The sequence below is a fragment of the Idiotropiscis lumnitzeri genome, chromosome 13 (genome assembly GCF_059441095.1).
Source record: "Idiotropiscis lumnitzeri isolate Australia: NSW breed Sydney's pygmy pipehorse chromosome 13, RoL_Ilum_1.0, whole genome shotgun sequence".
In the NCBI taxonomy this organism is placed as follows: Eukaryota; Metazoa; Chordata; class Actinopteri; order Syngnathiformes; family Syngnathidae; genus Idiotropiscis; species Idiotropiscis lumnitzeri.
In genome coordinates this window covers 16,377,780-16,400,173 of record NC_142403.1, presented here as the reverse complement: position 1 = coordinate 16,400,173, position 22,394 = coordinate 16,377,780, and the positions used below count along the sequence as shown (strand labels likewise).

Sequence of the window (22,394 nt, the reverse complement as noted above, 5' to 3'; positions counted from 1 at the left end):
AGGGGAAGAATGTCGCGTTTTTTAAACACATGACTTCCGCCCTTACTTAAAAGCTCCGCCTGGTTTACGTGCACACGTGACCTCAGTGTCCCAATTAGAATATAGGCTTCAAGTCACTGATTGTGAAGACAAGCCAACGGCTAACCGGCGTGTTTACCTGGCGGCCATGTTGGCAGGGGCGACTTTCCCGTCATAGACAACGCGTAGGCAATCGAAATTAGGTCCTAACTTACTTTTTTTCCCACAACCTATTTCAGTGAAGTTTACAGTTTTTTTGTAAATGCCGAAACGTGTGCTACCAATACAGAAAATTAAAAATTGATAAATAAAAATAACAAAAATAAGCTTTGACGACTTTGCCCCTCGTAACCAAGTATGTACAAAAAAATAAAAAAAGGAAGTTGGAAGTCAATTTAGTCTGATACCCAAGCTGGCCTTTTGTAGCACATCAAGTTCGTACGACAATAGTAATGATAATCGTAATAATATGTATAGTAATATATTTAGGAATCAAGGGTTAGGCTCTGCAACAGGTGGGATTTTTTTCTAAAACGTCATAGTTCTAAAATCGGACGCATGGTAAAATTCGTATTGCGCAAGCTTTTATTGGACTAACAAAAAAATAAAGCACCTCCAAAACCTGTTTTGTTAGAAAATCAAGGTCAATAATCGGTTTTGGGACACATAAATTATTAAAATTTGCTGTTGACCAGTGTTGTTGGATGTTAATTTTGTGACCTGCTTGCTGACCTAACCTTGCAAAAAGGCCTGTGTGTATTTTGGCAGGTGTCAGTGGTCTGCCACGTCTGATAAGAAGTGCGTGCCTTTGCGTGCGCCACGTTGTCAGAAAAGAGAGAACCCTCGGTGAACATGTCAGGACTCAACGCCTCTCTGGGCTACTTTGTGGCCTGCGTGGTCTTGGCGGCCTCGCTGCGGGCGCCGCTGAAAAGGTGGCCGCGGCTCGCCTTCCTGTCCGAGTTGGCGTCGTCATTCATGCTGGTGGCGTGCCGGCTGGAGGTGCAGACCATCGTGGAGGTGGGCGAGTGGGCCGGGGGCTTAGGCCCGGACGTGACGCTGACCATTTTGTTGGCGGTGCTGCTGGTCCACGGCACGGTCTGCGGCGACCATTCAGGGAACCCCTGGGTGAGCGCACAGAGGTTCCTTCAGCTGGACGCTGCGCCGCTCGCCACCGTCCTGGCCGTCGCCTCCCACTTTCTGGGAGCCCACCTGGCCATGTTGGCGGCGGAGTACTACTGGAGCCTGGAGCTGACCGACATGCACATGATCAAGAACCTGATGGCCAGGGAGTGCAGCACGTCGCTGCTGGTCTCGCCCATGCAGGGCTTCTTCACTGAGGGGGTGTGCGCGCTCCTCTTTCACCTGGCGCACCTCTTCCTGAGACGGAGGAGCGCGCTCATCAGGGTGCCTGTCGGAGCTGTGCTACTCACGTTCCTGTCACACACAGGTACGCATGGGGACAGTGTGGCACAAGTAGCATTTTAGAAATTTATATTTTCAAAAGCTTGGGTGGAACATTTTGAGAAGCTTTTTGATTTTAATCAAAGAAATATGTTAAAGAATTATCAGGAATTTTTTTCATAATTTGAGGAAAAACTGCTTTATTTTCTTCAAGCATAGGAAAAAAAAAAAGAACGTCACGGAGAAAAAATGTTGACCTCGAAAGAAATCATATATGCATTAATACGTGACATACAAAAGTACATGTTGGATATTCCTCAGGAGAAAAATAGCATTTTTGAGAGAAACATCAAATATATTATATAAGAAAACCATTATTAGCATATCGCTGCGATCAAGCCAGAACCTCCAAAGTTATAATTTGGTAAATTTCATATTTTCTTCTCCATAAATGTTCAGTCCACAATGTGTGGGTTTTATTTTTTACAAATTATTGGCCAACGGAAATTCCGCCCGGCGACAGCGATATGTACATTATATTTGAAAATAAATGTCATATTTTTGAGAGAAGAAACAAAATGTCCATTTCATGTCTAAATTGTGATGACATGACAACGCAACGTTTTTCCGTTTGCAGCCAAAGGTTACACGTCAGCGTACGTCAATCCCTCTCTCGCTTATGGCCTCACTTTCTACTGTCCTGGATTCACCACCGCAGAGTACGTGTTCGTCTACTGGCTGGCCCCCATCACAGGTAAAGTGCACTCACATATACTGTGTGCGCATATATATATTTATAGAAAATTGACACACATGAATCTTTGTGCATTTCTAGGAATGATCTTGGCCCTCCTCTTGTACATGGGCCACATCCCAAGGATTTTTGCCAAGAACCTGCTCTATTCTCACAAGACGCGTTTGCGGGGGCCCAAAGGAGGAGAAACAAAAAAGAAGAAATGAACGACATTTCTTTTTCTTGTGTTTTTTTTTCTTTAAAACAATCCACCTTTCAAACAACAAGAACAACAAAATATTTCAAAATTGGGCACACCAGTGATGTGGGACATCAAGAATGACAGACCATAACCTTTTCAAGTTGAGATAAATTCTTCTTCTGACTTCAATAAAGAAAATTACACTAATTTTTCAGATGCAGAATAACAAAAGAGTTTGTAAACTTGCATGACGTGCTGTCATGGAGGTGTAGTGGCAGTACTTGTGCTGGGGTTGAAACGATCGGACAGGTCAGGTTTGGTCTTTTTAGGCTGATTTTTAACGGATGCATCTTGATCTGTGGATGAAAAAAAACAAAATATATGTCTTTTAATATAAATACATATATAGTATTGAGGGATAAATCCATACCAGTTCTGTTCAGACAGGTTTTTACTCCCTCCAGAATGTAACATCAATTATTCACAGCAATTCGGAAACGTACAGATCCACGGTACATTAAAAAAAAAAAAGTTATTACCTGGTTGTTTTTGTTGTAGCTGAGCCTGAGCCTCCGGACGGTCCTGCCACAAGCAATAATCTGGGTCGTTGAGTAGCGACTTGCTCTGTTTACAGCTGAGACAGCGCAGCACCGTGAAACGCCTCTTCTTGCCCCGTTTCCCTGGCAGAGGTGCCATCATAATAAAAGTTAGTTCATTGGGCAACATCCTCCAGTTTAATTCCTTCAGGCGGGAAAGGAAAGGGAAATGGGCCGGCCTTACGTTGTCTGGTTGTCGCCGTCACACCAGGAATGAGCAGGGAGCAACACTTCTTGCATGTTGTTCTTTTCACGGATGGATCTCTGCAGAAATGATGAGAATATGATGGTAATAAGTGTTTATTTATACAGTAATTGAGGAAAAAAGTAATGTTTTCAAGAAGGTATGCATGTGTAAAAAGTATATTTTCGTGGACAAAACGGGAATGAAAAAGTTTAAGGTTTAAGATGGGAAAAAAAATTAGATTTCGAGAAAAATGGTACAGTTTTGTCTAATTGATTTAAAAAAGATGTAATATTTTTAGGATTAAAAAGGAAAGAAAAAGAAAAAAATTTTAACTGAGAAAACGTTTATTATTTTCAAGAAAAAATGAATCTCTGTGGAAAAATAGGTCCAATATTTTTAAGGAAAGAAAGCTATACCAGAGGAAAAAATACTTATGAGAATATAAATCCTAACTGTGAAGATTTTATTTTAATATGTTGAACTAACAGTCGTAATTTTCAAGAAAAACATTTTCAAAGAAAACAGTAATGTTCTGTGAGTGCGTAAGGATACAATTTAATGTGAAATGCGTTTGAAATGTTTGAGAATTATTATTTATAGGGAAATAGTTATTTTTAGAAGGGGAAAAATCAGGAACGTCAATTATTGGTCACACATTTTTTTCCCAAGATTTCTTTTCCCCCCAATGTCATACTAAACAATAATACAAACGACAATGTTCAATTTGGTTTGTCACCGCTATTACTATTATTACGATACTCTTGTGTTGACTGGCAGTGGAGTAAATAAAACAGAGGAAGTTGTCATCACTTTTAACTACGCCTTCAAAATAAAACGTTTCCTGTGGCTCGCTAGTAGCTAACTTACTGTCGTAGAACAAGACGTCTTGCGATAGTCCGCTGAGTAAAACAATAGAAACGAGCCAGCTCCACATTTTCGGGGTTTTGGGCCAAAACACAATGAGCAGCCTGACAAAAAATAAAAACATTAAGAAATAGTCATAAGCATACAAAGGTAGGGGTAAACCAACTAGTTAATCATCGGCTAGCTAATTTGAAACGAGTTTCGATTCCGAATGTTTTTCATTTACCTGGTAGAGATAATTCAGTCTTAGATATGCTTCTTTATCCTTAATGTGACCAGACATTTCACAAAAATTCCGTGAAATAACCGAAATCAGGCTATGAAATTTTGTTCTCATCACCGAGCTCGATGAACGTTTTCATTCGTTTATCCGGTGTTCGGTATAGCATCCGGGTATTTGTTTTCAAAATAAAAGCGAACGCTTTTCTGCAAAAAAAATAAAATGTTGGAAAAGTTGAATCATTTTTTTCACGCTGTACATTTAGTTGAGAATCAACACATTTTGAGAGAAAACAAATTTTGGAAAATATTTTTAATATATATTTCTTTTAGAAACTCCATATTTTTATACATTAAAATAAGTTAACATTTGAAGGGGAAATTTGTATTTGGGAAAAAATTAAAGACAGGATATGTTGATTAAAAAGCCATTTAATAAGAAAAATGATTTGAGGAAAATATGTTCTTGTTTTTTTAATAAATTGTAAATTTTCGTGTGTGCTTGTTTTATTTTGTTGTTGTTTCAATCACTTTAATATGCCTCGATAGGATTTTTAATATGGCCAGCCTCTCATCAGTGAGCCAGTATGATGTAAGCTTTAAAACAACCAAAATAATCACATTTGGGGACGTAATCACCATATTGATTGAACACTAATGACACAACAGTTAACAATTTTTCCACTTTTAATATCAACAATAGAGAGGAAAATATAAACCCTGTCCATGTAAAATGAACTTGCCTGTAAGGTGCACCTCTGCTATCAAGGGACTAATGTGGTACAGTAGCTCTGTCGTGTGTGTGTATGTGTGTGAGTGAAATCAACAAAAAGACAACGTCGTGCTCTTGAAATGTTTCCTATAAAAGCAAGTCGAATGAAATTGTAGAACGAGAGGCAGAGATTCAAGTATCAAAAGAACTAAACAGACGCTGACAGAGTTGTGGAAGGTAAAATGACAAAAAAGCAGTAAAAATCACAGGGGGAGACACAAATCAACAATACATTAGGAAACACTTTTGTATTTGTTTAAGGCAGTCGATTAAAAAAACAAAACAAAACAACACTAGAAACTAGGACGAGGCATCTTCATTAAATACAAGCCCAGTCCTTACCAGTTTGTCAGAGACTTCATATGGACAGCGGATGGTGTGTGTGTGTGTGTGTGTCTTTCATGCTTGACATTTTTTGGTCTTCTTCACAGTGATTTTTTTTTTCCATTTCATTTTTTTTTATACTCTTAACCTTTTGTCTGGCACAATTTTTGAATGGTTGGCACGAGGTGGCTGTGTGTGTATGCATGTGCGTGCATGTGGTCTTCTTAACGATTGCCTTTCATGGCCTCCTTGGCCGCCAGGATGAGCGGAGTGAGGCTGGACAGAGGCTTAGCCAGCTTCAGGAAGGGATGCTGCGTACAAGAACAAAAATAAAATCAAACAAACAAACAAACTTTTTTTTTTTTACTAAATTGATGTGGCTCACTTAGTTTTGTAATCGAGTCTAAGAAGCATTTAAAATATTAACCGTCTCATAATAATCTTTCAGTGATTTTTCTTTTTTAAAAATTGGTTGTTTAAAATTTTGCATTTTTTTACATCATATCATGTAATCATTGACTTATTGTAAGTAATACATACAATTTAAAAAAAAAGGATTCATAATATAAATAAATGCATATATATGTTTAACTTTCCTTTACAATCCAACAACTGTTTAATTATAATTAAATCAATGATGAATAATACAATTTTAAAATCACTATCAAAATCATTTATGACTATTAAAATCAACGATTTAACAATGTCCAGGACCCCTAAAATAATAACTTTCACTAGTACACACACTGCAAACCAGTGAGGCCTCTAAGAAGGCAACTGATTTGTCATAATAATTAGAATAAAAAACAACGGCAGTGCATATTTTAACAGGAAATTGTTAAGTCACCTGTAGGAGCTCTTTGCCTCCACCTCGCTTCTCTACGTCCATCTCCAGGCATCGGTTGAGGAAGTCACGGAAGACCGGCGACAGCTTCTCAGGGTTTTGCAGCTCGGGTGTCCCATTGGTAGCGATTAGATACAAGGCCTGCAAAGACAGGGAGACGCATCCAATAGGAGAAGGCGTGGTGGCGGAGTGATTCCAGAGTGACAATGGCAAAAGATTTTGGCCTTGTTGCACAGTAAAACAACATGGAGAAAAACAATTCTTAATGCGGAGTCCCGAGTCCTGGCACACGAGAGAAAAATGAGACAGATCTGCCGCGACATCGACTTCACATCCATACCAGCAAAAATACTAAATAACTGATAATGAAAAAATAGTCACAGGGCTACTTGCTGTTTGGTAGTTTAGCAAAAACTTCAACTTTTCACATGCTTGATGTGCTTTGCACTCACCCGTAAGGGATTCTCATTCAGGTAGGGGGGCTCTCCCTCCACCATCTCGATGGCCATGATACCCAGCGACCAGATGTCCACTTTGGGCCCGTAGGCTTTGCGGGTCACCACCTCTGGGGCCATCCAGTAGGGCGTGCCCACCATGGTGCTGCGCTTGCTCTGCTCCGGAGTGATCTGGGCGCAGAAGCCGAAGTCGGCTGCCCGGGGGATAGCAAGCATTTACTTAACGTGCACGTCACATTACAAGCTCAAGTATTGCAATGAATTGTTTACGCGTTTAACTCATTCACGACCAGCCAAGTAAATAAAAATGGATCTTTGACGTCTCTAGCCGTCAATGGCAGTAAAAGAGGTAAGAAAGACTCTTTTTTTTCTTCATATTTTGCATATTATGTTTTAGTTTTTTTTTTCAGAATAAAATCTAACTGAATAGTTAACATTTGATATTTCCTTGGCTTCATATCTTATTCAAGCCATTCATTATGAAAGGATTTCAACTGACGTGCAACAAATTGTGCGTAGCAGGTAAAAAGCGGAATAATGATCAATGAGTTCGAGTGCGTAAAACTCAAAACATTGCATATTTAAAAAAGCAAGAACATGTTGATTACATCAAATGGCCCCAACGCAGTTATGGAATTGACCCCGGGCCACTGTTCAGACTCTGAATTCACTTCAGTGGTCCGAAAATTATTTATTCACTACAAATATTGAAGCTTTGTTCATCTATGAGTACAGGTGACAAAACACAGCAGTGGCAACTCACTGAGCTTGACGGAGCCGTCCATGCCGAGCAGCACGTTGTCACTTTTGATGTCTCGGTGGATGACCTGGTTGGCGTGCAGGAAGTCCAATGCTTGTAAACACTGCGGAAAGTACGATGGGAAATTATTATTCTTCCGGTTTTTTTTCCCCCTCTGTTTATTCCAGGGCACAAGGCCACACCTCTCTGCAGACGGCGGCTATCTGGGCTTCGTCCATGCATGTCTCCGTGACCACGTCTGTGAGTGAGCCGCCCGCCAGGTACTCCATCACCACAAACAGCTCCTCCCCCATGAGGAAACTGAAACGCAAACACACACAGAGCATCACGTGGCACGCTCTTTTCGACAGTCGTGTATTATGCCGTGTCACCTGTCGAGGAAATTGACAATGTTGGGGTTCTTCAGCTCCTTCATCACCAGGATCTCGTTGATGATGAGCTCCTTCTTGGGCTGCTTCTGGAGGTTGATCTGTTTAATGGCCACCTGCACACACGCAGCACAACAAACACTCGAACCTTGCACATCTAAGTTACACGTGAATGAAATTTCAAAACGCCTTTATTAGAGAGATCTTGAAGAGAAAATGAGAAATGCACAGCGGGACGACCACAACATATCCCGGGACCCTCCTCTGATTTTTTTTTTTTTTAAGTGCTGCGTTTTTATATGATCAATAAATAACTTAGGGAAAATGTCTCAAGGGAAAAAAAATCTATCACATACAACATACATATTAAGTATCACTTTGCAACAAGTAGAGTAATTTTATGGTTTTCAATGACAGTCAGAGAGAGGATGCTTTATCGGATCTTATTACCTCTTGTCCGGTGGCAACGTCGATGGCAGTGAAGACTGTTCCAGAGGCTCTGTAAGAGCACAAAAACAACACATTAATGACATGCATTACATTTTATGTGATGTTTGCATCTCACGAGGACGGTTCAGACAAGTAGCAATGAATCCTACAAAAGTTCACCAACAGTCACAAATTCGGTCTACATCCTGCTTTCAGTCATACTCAGATCACATTTGGTCCAGTTAAAGCAAGCAATAAATTCTCTAAAGTTTGTCATCATTTTAGGAAAGTCAAACATAAGTAGTTTCTCTTTTTAGGTAAGTTATAAATTAGTTGCCTTTTCAGTAAATTACAAGTGCAACAGTAACAGTTTGAACATTTCCCTTTGTCTCCGTTTCAAATGAGATCACAACTTTGAAATGCGGTCAAAAGCACAGGCTGAGCTTCGACGTATTTGTTTATGGAGTCCACTTATCGCCAAAGGTTCACTTCCTGTGGCCTACCCAACACGTTCCATGTGGCAATTGTGTAACTACTCGATAGCTGCGCCTTGATTTGACGAATGACAAAACTTACAAGTGATAGCCTAATTATGATATAATTAAACCCTAAAAATATCATCCTTTTAATTTTTTTTTTGGGGGCTGTGTGCACGGAGCTAATTCACGACTCACCCCTGTCCAATTTTCTCATATCTGGTGTATTTCTTCTTGGGGTCACCAATGCTGACTATAGTTCCTGGGAAGGGGAGAGTGAAACACGTCTTTGAAAGATGTAAAAAATGTGTCATAGGGGATGCAGCAAAATCTCACAGTATTGTAAAACAGAAAACTAAGGTCAATGAAGGAGGTTTACTCAGTTTGTCCATGATCTCCTCGTCGGACATTTTGCCCTTCTTCTTCTGTCTGTCGGCTGCCTTGGTCGCCGCATCGCCGTCCGTGCTCAGGCTGGGCGCGGGGAGGGGATCGATGACCGAGCGGGTGTACACCTGCCCACACAAAAACCCCCCCCCAAAAAAAACAGCATACAGGAAATTGCTTTCATTTAACAGTCGTGCATAACGAGATGCCGTCTCACGCTCTTGGTGTGTTCCGGTCGGGGGGCCACGGCGGGAGGCGGGGCTTCGTCGTCGTCATCGTCGTCAATGTCTTTGATAGTCGCAGATGTTGGCTCGGGACCTTTTTTGACTGGCTGGAAAAGAGCGAGGTTATTATAGTCAGGAAAACAAACGAAATAAACAAACTGTGATGGTTAAAACACATATGTAACTTAAACGGCATCGTCTCTCTTAGAGGTGATCGAACTTGCAATTTTTTCGAGATAACTTAGCTGATTTTCTTGTCCAAAAAAAACATTAAGACACAAATTATTCATTAAAACTAAGTGCATTTGAAAACGCACAAATTCAAAATGAGAAGTTGCTAAAAAGCATGAACTAGGAAGAGAGTGGCATTTATTTCGATTCAAACATCGCATGAACGCTGAGACGCTTGCTTGACCTCGTGAGTTTACGCACACAACAGCATGAGCATGAATTTCTGCCGCTCAGCATTCAGTCACAAACGTCTCGAAATACTCACAGACTGCGGCCCTGGAGTGAATGCTTCTTTTTCTGTGAAGGAACAAAAAGAAAAAAAAAAGTGCTTCACAACTTCTTGTCGTGTCATTTGAAGTTAAGCGTTTCCAGCGATGGGACATCTCGCATGCAGACATCTCGGGATGGCGTGTGGGCTCACCAGAAGATGAGAAGCTGAGGTACTTCTGCCGCCCGTTTCCCGTGGAGTCGTAGAACTTGAGGACGTCGAGCACGGCCTGCGGGTTCTTCTTCTGCTCCGACTTGGTGATGTTTGAGGTCTGCAGTAGCCGAGCCCACTGCTCCGGCATACCCTGACAGGTGCGGCAAGACGGACGCTTTTAAAATGCATGTACAGCGCTTCCCTGCGATGCTGGATTTGCCAAAACATATTGGACATCACCATGTTCGACTGAAAATAAAATACTGCAAACTATGTTCTGACCTAAGTACAAATTTCTAGTGACAGTGCTCCATTTTAAACTGACGACCCCCGTGATAACGTGTAGCGCGCAGAAAAGATTCCTACTCACAGTGAACTCCCCCGTGACAGCATCAAAGCCAACATGAATGGTGTGCTCAAAATCGGAAGGCGGCGAAATCTCCGGTCGCTCCTTGTCTCGATCTTTCTTTCTTCCGCCTGAAAGTGGCAAACATTTTTAATAAGCAACCCAATGATGCTTCTCTTTGTTGCTCTTTAAGCCCGCTCACCTTTCTCCGCCCCGGAAAAGATGGAGATGATCTTGCTGCGAGGCTTTCTCTCCTCAGGCACCGACGGCAGCGGCTTGGAGCTGTGGTTCGCCGACAGCGAGTCTTTGCTGGAGCTGGTGCTGAAGATGGTGCTGCTCATGCGGACCGGCGGGGCGGGGGGCTTGTCCTCGGGATCGCCGTTGTCACACATGGCTCACGTAAGAGTTTGTTTGTGTTGTTTTCACAGGCGATGAGGAGGAGGGGGTGGGGGGGGCGAGGACGGACAGGACAGCAAGCGGAGAGGGAGGATCACATCAGCATGAAGCACATGTGTGCTCATGCGTCACCGCAGGATGTGCAGGCTGGAGAGGAAGGAAGAACTATACCTAGGAAAAAAAATAACTCATGGATTAAAACATGGTTATAGATGGCATACTTAGCCTAAGAAATAACCTGGGCTTCATCATGACTTCATGCGCTTGGTAACCTGAAGAAGACATGTAGTAAAGCACCTAGGGGAAACTAACGTGTACAGTAGCAAAGGTGGCAAAAGCACTCATACTTAAGTAGAGGAAACTAATTATGGAAATAAAAAAAAAAGATCGGTTTAAAGTTGAAGAAATGATTAAACTCCTTTAATTCCACTTTACGTACACACTCTGGAATGTACAAAAGTTGTTGTTATACCTTCATTTCGTTATCTGATTCAATGATTAATCAATTATTAGTTAGTTGCAGCTCTAATTCACATAAGAAAACAATTAAAAGAAAGATTGGGAGCATCTACTTTTCACTGCAAATTGTATGACTATACATAAAAAGACATATAATATTCTAATTGAATGACATCATTTGATTGTTAATGGCTGGAAGGAAGTCAAACAGACAGGTTTAAAAAAAAAAGTGACAGGAATAACACAATTACCAGAAATGTCAACAACAGCTTTCAAACTGACAGCACACAAAAAATATGTTCTTGTTTTTATGAACAACAATTGCATTAGTTTCAGATTTGTCTATCTCTTGAATTTTGGACTATTATTAATCACGTAGTTTATAAAGACATTGTGTCGCAGGACAGCTCAGGATAGACTAACAATGAGGCAACGTTCGATTACATTAACCAATGGCAATAATTGTCTGCCTTGTGTTACCACGTAATTAAAACTTGTTCTCTGAATAAATGTTACCAAAAGTAAAAGTATTTACTTCAAAGGCCCGTTAGGATAACGTGCGCTTAGTGAATGACTGAACAACAGGGGCGGCTAGCGGGATAACGTTAGCATCCGCGACTTAATGGCCAACAAGTGGACCGACTCCAATTCGCTATCTTTAGCCTTTTAGCATGGAGCTAGCACCCCTGTTTGCTTGATGCTAACCGCCGCTATGGTTCACTACCAATTGGGCGACGACCGCGCTAGCGCGTAGCTAACATTAGCCTATATAACGCAACTTAGCCGACGAGCTAACGTTAGCGTCGCAACTCATTGGCCATAGTCAGGGAGTTAGCATGTCGCTAATAGCAACTACTCCATGACAACTCACTCATAATGAAATGGCAAGTTAGGGCAAAAATCGATGTCATTTTCAAATCGGGGGAATAGAATCGGATAAAAGGCCGACCGAGCAATCGCCCGGAGCCGCTTTCTCGTCACTTTCTCACCGGAGAGCTTCCACGGCAGTTAGAACGTGAACAGAACTCCTCGACTCCCTGCGGTCGGTCCTTCCTTCGGTGCCTTAATAGATGTTCGTTAGTCCAATAAAAGTACAATACTTCATCCGATACTCGACCATAAATAAGATCAATTTAAAAAAAGGTGACAACTATTTACAATGCAACTTTTTCACCCCCTTCTATCTTTCCGGGGCCCTTCGAGGATAATTCCGCTATGGCGAGAAGGGGGAAGCGGAACTCGCGACTAGTGATGGGCCGTGGTGGGAAGTAACAAAGTATACTTCGATGTAAAGAAGTATACTTCGTTACTGTCTTTGTAGTTCATTTTTCCAGTTGTCTAGTTTACTGGAGTATTTATTTTTCAGATGGCTTTTTACTTTTACTCCCAACATTTGAAAACAGTTCCAGCATCCATTAAAACAAACCAAAATATTTTAAGAAAACAATATTTAGTGTGTAGAAATATATAATATAATATATGTAAAGAAATAATGTAAAGAATTAATTTATTTCGTGTGATTGCTGTGAATCCTGTTGAATTTGTGTTACATGTGAATAACAAAATTCACATCAAGTATAACCTGTTGATGACAACCTGTGGCATTCAATTCTTAAAAAAAAAGTTTAAGGAAAACAAGTCACATTGAGTACTTTTAAAAAAGTTGCAACCTGATAAGATAAAAAAAAAAGTAAGAGAGAAAAGAAAACTTTACCTTGAAGATTTTTTTAATGATTTTTTAAAAGAAACAAGATGAGAACGACTGTTTAAAAATCAATTTTAATCGAACCAGGAAATTTACCGGTCCATTTGTGGACATCCCTAACTTTTCGTGATTAGTGTGAGTAAAAAAATCGTGGCGACGCTCAAACCACTTCCTGAACCAGTGCTGATTCAGGAAGTGGTTTGACTGCTGCTGCAATTTCTGAACATATATGAAGGATAAAGTATTTCACATGTTACTGCTCATTGTGGGGCATTCATCAATTTGAATATAACTAAAGCGCCTATTTCTTCCATACAGACAGAATCATAGTTAAAGTTGGAACCAGCTCAGGTTATACATTGACGTAAAAAAATAGAGTCCCCTCCAAAAGTATTGGAACAAGGTCAATTCCTTTTCTTTGTGTCGTATACATTATACGTAGACATTTGGGTTTCAGATCAAAAGATGAACACGAGACAAATGTTCAGAATTCCACCTTTTATTTGACGCTATTGACACCTGGATGTTAAACAACTCAAGACGGATAACCTCTTGTTTGAAGCCATACACTTTTTAAGCGAGCAAAAGAATTGGATCAGCCATTATTAAATGAACTTTATATGAGTATCATTTTATTTTTCATGGCATGATGGTATCAGTAGAATGAAGTCTGAAGTCTACAAAACAATGTTGACTGTCAATTTACAGAAAAAAAATGCACTAATGCACTAATCGTGAGAAGCGTCATCATCACTTCACCATTTCACCTGAGCGGGAGAACTGTACTTCTATTTGGTCAAGCGAAACAAATCTGGCAAACAGGCAAGGCTCATGGCTTTTTAAACAATCCGATGCTTCCACATATATTTGGACAGCGCCAAACAGCAGATCATGGTGACGGCCAGCGTCACGCCGCACACGGGTGTCACCAGAGAACCGTCGCCCACTGGTAAACGCAAGGTCTCGTCGCCAGGCCTCTGTGGGAAGACAGTCCAAATGAAGCACGCAAATGGAGGAGCGAGGATTTAGCCCGTTTACAGTAAATGATCAATTTAGCAATATTATTGTGGCATAATTAGGTCATATTCTAGTAATATAACTTTAATGTCATCAAATGAGTATTTTTTTTCCTGTAATTTTATTCCGGTAATTTTTTAAATGTTTAAATTATTTTGAATATTGTGACTTAATTCAAATGAAATTTTCTCAAAATGTGACAATTTTATTCGGATAAATTTTGATTAATTTCTCGTTATATTACAGCTTTGTTCTCAATAAATCTATATTTTATCTTTGTAAGAGTAAATCTTTGCCATGGATTTTTTTTTACTCTCTCATTACAACTTTGAAATTGTGAAAATTAAAACATTTTTCTCGTAATATTCCATTTCATAAAATTGAGATTTTTCTTATTTTTTCCTTTTGTTAAATTATGATTTTATCTCATAATTTTTCACCTTTACGACGTAAAATTTTTTTTATCTTCTCATAAATAACACAACTTTATTGACAATTTATTTTTTGTCCTAAAATTACAACTTTAGTGAGATTTTTTCTTCAGATTCTCCTTTCTTACAACTTCACATAAAATTATTATTTTTTTCTAATTCAGCCTCATAGAATTTTTTTTCTCATTATATTGAAACTTTATCTCCATAAAGTGTATTCGTTTTTCTTTTAATATGCAATTTCTTACTCTTAAAATATTTTTATCAAGGTTCTCAGGTAATATTCTTTATCTGTATATAAATATTCCAGGTAATATTACAACTGTATTGTTATGACATTTGAAATCGTCTCACCTGCTTCTGATGTACTTGAATCCACAGACACATGCTCGTATTGTCAGCGTTGCAGGGCGCTTCGGTCGCCATGTGAGGCTCCAAATCATCCAGCTGTGAACCTGAAAAATAAAAGCGTCTAATGCCGAACATTTGCTGGATGGCTCTTTCCGAGCAAGAACAACTATTTCTTACATTTTTCTGTACGCAAAAGTAGCTTTGGGGCTTCCATGGCGATGGATTCGAACGTTTTATCGCCAAAGGAGGGCTGGTGATAGCGGCAATGGATGGGGATGCTAACTTGGAGCACGCCGGGGGTTTGCTCGCTGAAGGCAGGATAAACGTAGGTGGCAAATCCGGAAGTCTTGTGTGCGGGCACTTCCAGGTCAATGCCGGAATCCACCAATATCTGACAACGATAAATACATAAACAATTACTACCAGAATAAACATTTACTACCACAGTGTAACAGGGTACACTTACAAGAGAAAAAAATAGTACAATTAAATTTACATTATAGTGCACTATGGTTGTATTTTTGGCAATAAGGAGTATTGAATTTAAAAAATCGAATATTAAATTGAAAAAAAGAATCTGAACATTTTCACAGCAATTGTAAAACATTCCTCTAAAATGATGACAATTACCATAAAATCAATTGATTTTTTTATCATTATCATTCATCAAAATGTTCTCACAATGATACAACTTTATTCCGTTATTCCTTATGTATATTTGTTCACGTATTCTAACTTTATTCCAAAAATAATTCTTGTAATGTTGCAAATTCATTCTTCTAAAATGTGGATTTTTTGGGGGGGTGAATATTATAATGTATTCTCATCACATTGTCTTTTGGGGAATATTGCACCTTTATTTTAATAACATTTTCATTTTCACACATATTATAAATGTATTCTCATATACTGCAGTTGAGATTTGTTCTTGTAATATTACAACTTTATTCTAAAAACAACCTTTCTTTTTTTGCTTTGAAATATTACACATTTATCCTAATCTAGTTTTCCTCATAAATTAAGACTTTGGCATTAAATATTGATTTTCTTGGCAACAATACAGTGATGGTAAGACAGAAAATTAGTGTTGCTTGTGCTTACCTGCCAATCAACTGCATTGCTGAGGAAAGCAAGCTGGTAGGGGTCCACATAGACCCCACTAGGCCATGTGTGAAGCAGCAAAACTCGGATGTCCCTGAACGCACCACCAGACTGGAGCTCAACTGTCGTCTCTACCTCTCTAAAAAAAAACACGACGAAATAATTTTTAAGCATTCGCAACAAGAACCGCTGAGATCTTTGTGCTCTCAATTGTAGTTAAAATGTCAAGCTTCCAGAGAATGAATCTTTATACCGGTGAAAACCCTTGTTCTTTATCTCTAGTGAAACTGCAATTGACTCGAGGCACTTCTTTAGCGCAGCGCAACTGTTCTCGCCTGCAGAAAAACAAAAAAAGTGAGGTTAAAAGACACTTTTTTTCTATTTACTTCGAGGTGTGAAGATAACAGGTATGACAAATTTCTTACCCTTCACAGACAAATAACATGTTAATAAAATCGTTATGACAGATGGATAGAAATGTGTAAAATGCATCAAATACTTAGTTTTCTTTTTAAAATACTTATTTTAAGCATAAAATGTAATAGAATGCCTCTTTAATCTGTTTGCGGAAGAGTGTATCGAAGGACCCTTTTTAGTATTAGAGTGGCTATAATGGTGCCTAATCAAAAATAATAAGAATTAAACCTTAAAGGAAGGACTTTTTGCCAAACGTGTATTTCTTGATAAGATATCAGTACGAAACATACTAAGCACCAAGTGTGAACATCAGGAGATTTTCTTATTTGTCGTTATCTTTTCAGTCAGGCATAATTTGGCCGAAAGAGAGAAGGGTCCTAATCCAAGTGACCGTTGCCTGGCTACTAGGCTAAAATCGCAGAACGTAACTGTTTTAATTTTTATTTACACACGTCATATGCAATGCTTGTTTTATTTTAATCCCGTCGGCGTGATGTTTTGATGTGCTTCGGCAAAGAACTGACCAAACATGCCTTTCGAGGCGGAGCGTTGCGGAGTGTGCTTCAGACCACCTTCCATCGTGTTGATTTATAAAAACACAGAGACCAACAAAGTGAGAAAACGAGTAATTCCCGTGAGAAATTTCTCGCAATATTCCGGTACGTTTACTTATTTATTACTACGTGTGATTTTTACTCGAGAAAAATTCTCATGTCAAACCACCAAATATAAATGTCACAAAAAGTGAAGCGATTATCTCCTCTTCTCGTACTCACAAATGTTACTTAATTTGGCCTTTTGCCATGTAGTGGAAGAAAACGTAATCGTTCCGCTTGTCATACGTTGTTGGCATTAAGCATTAAATAAATAAAACATATACTACAGAGAAGACATTAATTTTCTCTTTGCAGATTACAGCCTGGCTGCCGAAAGGCTGAAAAACCACCCCCGGCACAAGGACTACCTGCATGGGGTCCCCTTGAGCCAGCTGGAGAGGCTGCACATCATCCTGCGCGACCACCTGCGGGGCATCAGTTTGGATTGTAGCCTGGCCTCGCTGCAGGTGGACCCGGACGAGGACCTCAACAAACTGGACGACGACGTTCTGGCTCGCAAGAAGAGCCACATGGACGAGCTGTTCGAGAAGAACCGCATGCACAGAGAGGACCCTGATTTTGTTTACGACCTAGAGGTGGACTTTGGCAAAGTGGCCGACGAGAAATGCAGCTGGGATGAGGAATCTGATGATGGATTTTAGTGTATTGCCAATGCAATTTCTGCAAAAAAAAATCCTGTATGGTCACAGATACACAATTCTAAAGCTCGTTAACATACTTTTAGCCGACTAGCATAATTGCCTGAATCATTTTTTAACTATCAACAAGATAAATTAAAAATGTGTTAGCCATCCAGGTTATGGTAACTGAGGCAACTGGACTTCTCCTTGTTGAATTATTTATTTTTTTGTATTTTTTCAAAATCATTAAAAAGACAGAGAAAAATATCTGGGCAATTATGCGATTAGGCTAACGATAAAATATATTGCCATTTTTAGTGCCGCTCTTATATTGTCGTGTTATAAAATATAAAAAAAAAAACTACAATGACAGACAGATGAATAACAGAGGACATTTATTTGATATATAAAATATTGAAGATATAAAATAAATTGCCTTTGGCTCTTTATCTGTGGCTTACATGACTTTTGTTCACAGTGGACCATGAGAGAAGACACTTAAAGCGGATTAAACGGTTTGTTAGTGGACAAAACCCCTACAAAAATTAGACAACCAAATAATTGATATATATTTTTTGTCCATATAGTCTGAGGTTTGAAATTAGATTTGATAATAAAAACTTTGCAATGTCAAACCTCTAAAAGGGGAACGCTCATCAAAAGTGCTTTTTATACCACTGACCACAATACATTCAACAAGGTCACACGCTTTTTTTTTTTTTTTTGGGTGAAAAAAAAAAATAATCAAATGAGCAATGAGTTTTACGGGTTTGGTTTTAGCAGATCTGAACATAAGTGCTGGAGGTAGTAGGTCAATGAAATATCTGACACTCTTTTCAGCTCACCTCAACAAATATCAGTGAGGACGTTAAAACAAAACAAAAAAAAAAAGCTTCATTTCTCAGCAGGCTTTTATAAAAATAGCTCTCATAAATTGAACGTTCAAGTATCCTAACCTATGTTACAAGCAAAGCAGACTATCCAATAATTGGAAGAGCCGCAATTCTACAAGTGAGTGTCAAGATTTTACACTTAATACTCGTGTTCCAGTATTGCGTCACTCCTGTTCTATTACCCCAAAGGCGTAAAATGCTGGTTGTTACGGGCATGTGTTACATAACAACCCAAGTGTGCACAAATGGTAAGTGAACTGAAAATGCTACTCGGCGTGATGGAGCTCAAATGGCGCTATTAGGCCTGTAACGGTACACGTATGGGTATGGAACAGTTGAGATCCCGCACGGATCAAATTCGGGCGGAAGTGTGACCGCCTCCTGTTCCAGTCGACTACGTAAACAAATATGGTGCAACTCAGCTTGTGGCGAGCGATATGCTTTGGGCAGTATGTGAAACTTATTTAGCGTATTTTCTGAACTATAGAGCGCCCGCTACCGGCGAAAGAAAAATCCACAGAAAAGCTGCACCGCCGTATTAGCCGCACGGTTCAAAATCTTGGAAAAAAAGTAGCGGCTTATAGTCCGGAAAATACGGTAACTGCTCACAGTTTGCTGTTTTTGTTTGATTTGAAGCCATAAATGTGTTCCTAAATTGTGCATTTTGTTCCCTTATACTGTGAGATTGCCAACCGAAGCGCGACCTTTAAAACGAAGGCCCGGAGCAAACTGTGATTTTGGTTGTACCGTTACACACCTAGTAGCTGCACTCTTAAAATCAACATTAGGTATTTTTAAGCAAGCTTGTATGAAGAGGAGCAAAAAATATAGATTTCTATATATAATCACACTATTTGACTACCGCAATATAATAGATGAATTTCTTCTTATTTTTTCTTCTTATCTTGAGTGCATCGTGGACAAAACCTGAGAGAGAAAAAAAAATTGTTTTGAGTATTAAAGGAATGCGGTGAAGATAATGAGCGCTTCCTCACCATTTTCCTTTGGGCTTTGTGGCAAGATCGACGCAGGCGAAGTGAAACCACTCGATGGGACACTGGCAACAAGCAAATGACATGTAAAGAGCTTGATATAGTCAATGTATAATATTAGATAAACGAGACTCCCATAAGTTAGCCATAGTCAGCGTACGGGTTCAATTTGATGATCAGTAAATCATAAGTCACATTCTAACGATAATGCAAAGAAATCCGCGGCTTTACCACTTCAAATGTTCATGTTTCATGAAACGATAGGTCAACTATGTGGACTGCATTTTCCTAAACAAAATAAATCAATAAAATACTAGGACTGCTACAAACGATTATTTTATATTAATACGTTATTTTGTTAATTAATGGAGGAATCTTATTTTTTTAGAAATGTTTCGGGTCACAAAGATTATCGATTAGTTGTGTGTGAATAAATTAATAAGTGCACCTCTAAAATATAAATACATATATGAAATAAACCCCATGGCCTGGCTTAAATTAAGCATTGTTTCCCCCCCCAAAAAATATATTTGCGATTTGAAAATTTCATAATTGCTCAGCCCTAATTCTAAGCCAAATATCTCAAACATTTTGTGAGTAGTGTATATCGTCACGCGAGAGCTTACGTCAGGGTTGTCACAGCCGATCATCTCCCCGTACGACACCTGGTGACACAAACAGTAGGTGGGCTCGTTGGGGTCCACCGGCATGTCCAACACGTCCGACGGCTGCATGGGCAGGAGGGCGTCGCTCAAGTCCGGGCTGCTCGTTGGACGTTTTTTTTTGTGTGATCAGAACAAAAAGGTGACAAGATGAGCATGAAGTTCACTTAATGACCATTCAGATGAGATTCCCCGTGTTCTCCGTAATTATTTTTATTTTTACTTTATTTTAAATACTAATTAGCCGAACAACCTATTAAAAAGGACTGGTTATGGTTAGGAGAAAATCTATGAACAAACCTGTTTTTCATCTTTTTCTTTTTAGGAGAATCCCCATCCGAACCTTTCCTTCCTCGCCCTCGCGAGCCACGCTTCTCTCGGAGGCCGCGGGACTCGGCTTCTGATGGCCCCCCAAAAAAAACAAAAACAATAAAAAAACCTTTCAAATAAAGTGCAATTTTGTCCAAAATGGAGCCCCCCCCCAAACACTATCCTCACTTTTCAACGCTTGTCCATCCGCGCTTTCATAGCCGCTCACTTCCAGTTTCTCCTTCAGCTCATTCTCAAAGCGCGCCAGGTCGGCATCCAGCCGCCGTATATGTTTGTCCACCTGTGTCAACAAAACGTACTCAAGCATTTCTGCCCGCATGCTTGGTTTCGTTTCAACTCTTGGTAATCAAATTACAGGGGCGCTTCGGAAGTCAAACAGCCGCTCTGCGAGACTGTTTGACTTGCTTTAGCTGAAGTCAAAGGTTCTCAAAAGTTCACTTTCAGTACCACCCGGTTCACAACTATGCACACAAACAAGTAAAAATCCTCACTTCATCAGAAACTTCGTCTGCTTTAGACCAGAATGTTCACAAGTCTACTGTACCCATTTAAAAAGCAGGGGAAAAAAGTTGGGACCGACCATCTCGTAGGTCTGCATGGCCAGCTGCACTTTTTCGTCGCTGAACTTTTTGCACTTGCTGTAGGCGTTCTGGATCCTCTGCAGGTGCTCCACCCGTTGCTCTGACGCCAGGTTTTTCACCTTGAAGATGTACTCCTCAGCCAGCTTGTCAATCTCCACCTTCTTTTCTGTGAGGACAGCATAGTTGGATATTTTTGCATCACGCACAAAACAATATTTACTTGTTAGTTAGCGGGCCATTTTTAAAATAAGGTTGTTTTAAATACACAGTGTGTAATTCTCTTTGTTTTAGTCAAGGAAAAGCAGTGGCATGCTTTGGCAGGCTTCAAAAACTGACATGGAGGGACAAAATGGAACCGCCTGATGAACATTATCACCTTCAGTCCTGTTGTCCAGGTCTCGCATCAGTGTGAAGTTTCTCTGCAGCTCACATGGCAGGTTTTCAATACCTAAAAGCAGATGACATTGTAACATTTAGTTACATCAGTTGCGTCTTTCTTTATACAAAAAAATCTTATAATACAAGTATTTTACACATAGTTCAGTCACTCTTAATTTTTAATGTTTTTTTTTTCCAGTTAAGAATGACCCCAACTACCAGAGAGAAATTCCGTGTGTGTACTTTGTCAATTAAGACGATGCTGGTTGTTAGTTTGTTTCTTATTTAATCTAAACAAATCCTATAACACATCAATTACATCATAGGATAGGTTTTTTTTATTCACACGGGTGCAATGCATAGCACTGACAGCTATTTCCAGTATTTCTATTGTTTTAATTAGTCACATCGTATTAGATTGTAAATACATACACATAGCATAAATCTAGACTTGAGAGATTTGCCTGGCGCGTAAATGGTTACTGGAAAAAGGCGGCTGGCAGAACCAACAGGTTGCAAAAGCATGTTGTGTCGCAGCATGAAACGTGATTCAGCTAACGTCACACTTTGTAGGAGCCCCGTGTTAAAACAGACGCTTGGAACGCGTCGCTGACCATTTTACGACGCCGCACCTAATTTAATTCACAAGTTATTAACTTAGGCGCTAGGCATGGATGCTAAATGCTAAACTAGCAAGCGGGGTAACAGCAACTTCCTGTCACTTCACAGCCCATAATGAAAACGAGTCCTCACATTGACTTTAAATATGTGCCAAACGGATAAAGTCATCGTTTTATTGCGCGTAACAGATACTCACTGTCAAGATAATGTTCCAAATATATCGCCGTCGCCATTTCGGATTAGTTGCGAGAAGCGTCTGCATGTGACGTCACATCGATAGCGCTGCCAAACTGCATGCGATAGTCGTTTGTTTTGTGGCACAAGATCGACCGCCGGAGAGCGGCGAGCGGATACAAACGTTACTGTAGTAAAGATGCGATTGAATACGACTTCGCATGCACATTGGCAAGTAAGCGATGCGCCATACTATTTACATACAATATTGTACATCATATCAATCAGTATTTACCACCGTATTTTAGATACGACATATTAGAATCAAGGATGACTCCGTCCACGTGACTACCTCAGGAAACAAGTTACACAAAACAAGGGCACCATTTTTTTTG

At 39.7% G+C, this 22,394-nt stretch overlaps 6 protein-coding genes across 8 annotated transcripts; 2 read left to right on the top strand and 4 right to left on the bottom strand.

Annotated features, from left to right (window-relative positions):
* Window positions 1-798: 798 nt before the first annotated feature.
* Window positions 799-3,077, top strand: aqp12 (aquaporin 12). 2 transcript variants are annotated; one of them, XM_088313709.1, is made up of 3 exons: window positions 816-1,465; window positions 2,057-2,173; window positions 2,255-3,077. In XM_088313709.1, the coding sequence occupies exons 1-3, from the start codon at window positions 871-873 to the stop codon at window positions 2,377-2,379; spliced, it is 837 nt and encodes a 278-aa protein (XP_088169835.1). In that variant the 5' UTR covers window positions 816-870; the 3' UTR covers window positions 2,380-3,077. The 2 variants fall into 2 exon arrangements, with proteins under 2 accessions (XP_088169834.1, XP_088169835.1); XM_088313708.1 differs by having other exon boundaries at window positions 799-1,465; window positions 2,057-3,077.
* Window positions 1,603-4,386, bottom strand: rpp21 (ribonuclease P subunit p21). Its single transcript, XM_088313710.1, has 5 exons — window positions 4,228-4,386; window positions 4,005-4,105; window positions 3,135-3,214; window positions 2,894-3,034; window positions 1,603-2,710 (listed from the first exon to the last, which is right to left on the bottom strand). The coding sequence occupies exons 1-5, from the start codon at window positions 4,336-4,338 to the stop codon at window positions 2,613-2,615; spliced, it is 531 nt and encodes a 176-aa protein (XP_088169836.1). The 5' UTR covers window positions 4,339-4,386; the 3' UTR covers window positions 1,603-2,612.
* A 503-nt stretch (window positions 4,387-4,889) lies between these two features.
* Window positions 4,890-12,372, bottom strand: pak2b (p21 protein (Cdc42/Rac)-activated kinase 2b). The gene is made up of 15 exons (XM_088313596.1): window positions 12,099-12,372; window positions 10,457-10,821; window positions 10,279-10,385; window positions 9,909-10,059; window positions 9,753-9,784; window positions 9,250-9,363; window positions 9,028-9,160; window positions 8,847-8,910; window positions 8,194-8,242; window positions 7,747-7,859; window positions 7,558-7,675; window positions 7,379-7,478; window positions 6,613-6,809; window positions 6,164-6,301; window positions 4,890-5,627 (listed from the first exon to the last, which is right to left on the bottom strand). Exons 2-15 carry the CDS (start codon window positions 10,644-10,646, stop codon window positions 5,541-5,543), a joined length of 1,593 nt encoding a protein of 530 aa, XP_088169722.1. The 5' UTR covers window positions 10,647-10,821; window positions 12,099-12,372; the 3' UTR covers window positions 4,890-5,540.
* Window positions 12,373-13,297: 925 nt separating this feature from the next.
* Window positions 13,298-16,297, bottom strand: pigx (phosphatidylinositol glycan anchor biosynthesis, class X). The gene is made up of 6 exons (XM_088312406.1): window positions 16,140-16,297; window positions 15,968-16,049; window positions 15,715-15,853; window positions 14,791-15,004; window positions 14,617-14,717; window positions 13,298-13,791 (listed from the first exon to the last, which is right to left on the bottom strand). Exons 1-6 carry the CDS (start codon window positions 16,204-16,206, stop codon window positions 13,654-13,656), a joined length of 741 nt encoding a protein of 246 aa, XP_088168532.1. The 5' UTR covers window positions 16,207-16,297; the 3' UTR covers window positions 13,298-13,653.
* A 198-nt stretch (window positions 16,298-16,495) lies between these two features.
* Window positions 16,496-18,112, top strand: cep19 (centrosomal protein 19). The gene is made up of 2 exons (XM_088312414.1): window positions 16,496-16,790; window positions 17,043-18,112. The coding sequence occupies exons 1-2, from the start codon at window positions 16,661-16,663 to the stop codon at window positions 17,387-17,389; spliced, it is 477 nt and encodes a 158-aa protein (XP_088168540.1). The 5' UTR covers window positions 16,496-16,660; the 3' UTR covers window positions 17,390-18,112.
* Window positions 17,747-22,330, bottom strand: ing5a (inhibitor of growth family, member 5a). 2 transcript variants are annotated; one of them, XM_088312404.1, is made up of 8 exons: window positions 22,022-22,330; window positions 21,203-21,274; window positions 20,790-20,992; window positions 20,414-20,525; window positions 20,216-20,315; window positions 19,880-20,015; window positions 19,257-19,318; window positions 17,747-19,188 (listed from the first exon to the last, which is right to left on the bottom strand). In XM_088312404.1, the coding sequence occupies exons 1-8, from the start codon at window positions 22,056-22,058 to the stop codon at window positions 19,149-19,151; spliced, it is 762 nt and encodes a 253-aa protein (XP_088168530.1). In that variant the 5' UTR covers window positions 22,059-22,330; the 3' UTR covers window positions 17,747-19,148. The 2 variants fall into 2 exon arrangements, with proteins under 2 accessions (XP_088168530.1, XP_088168531.1); XM_088312405.1 differs by having other exon boundaries at window positions 20,826-20,992; window positions 22,022-22,323.
* Window positions 22,331-22,394: the final 64 nt, after the last annotated feature.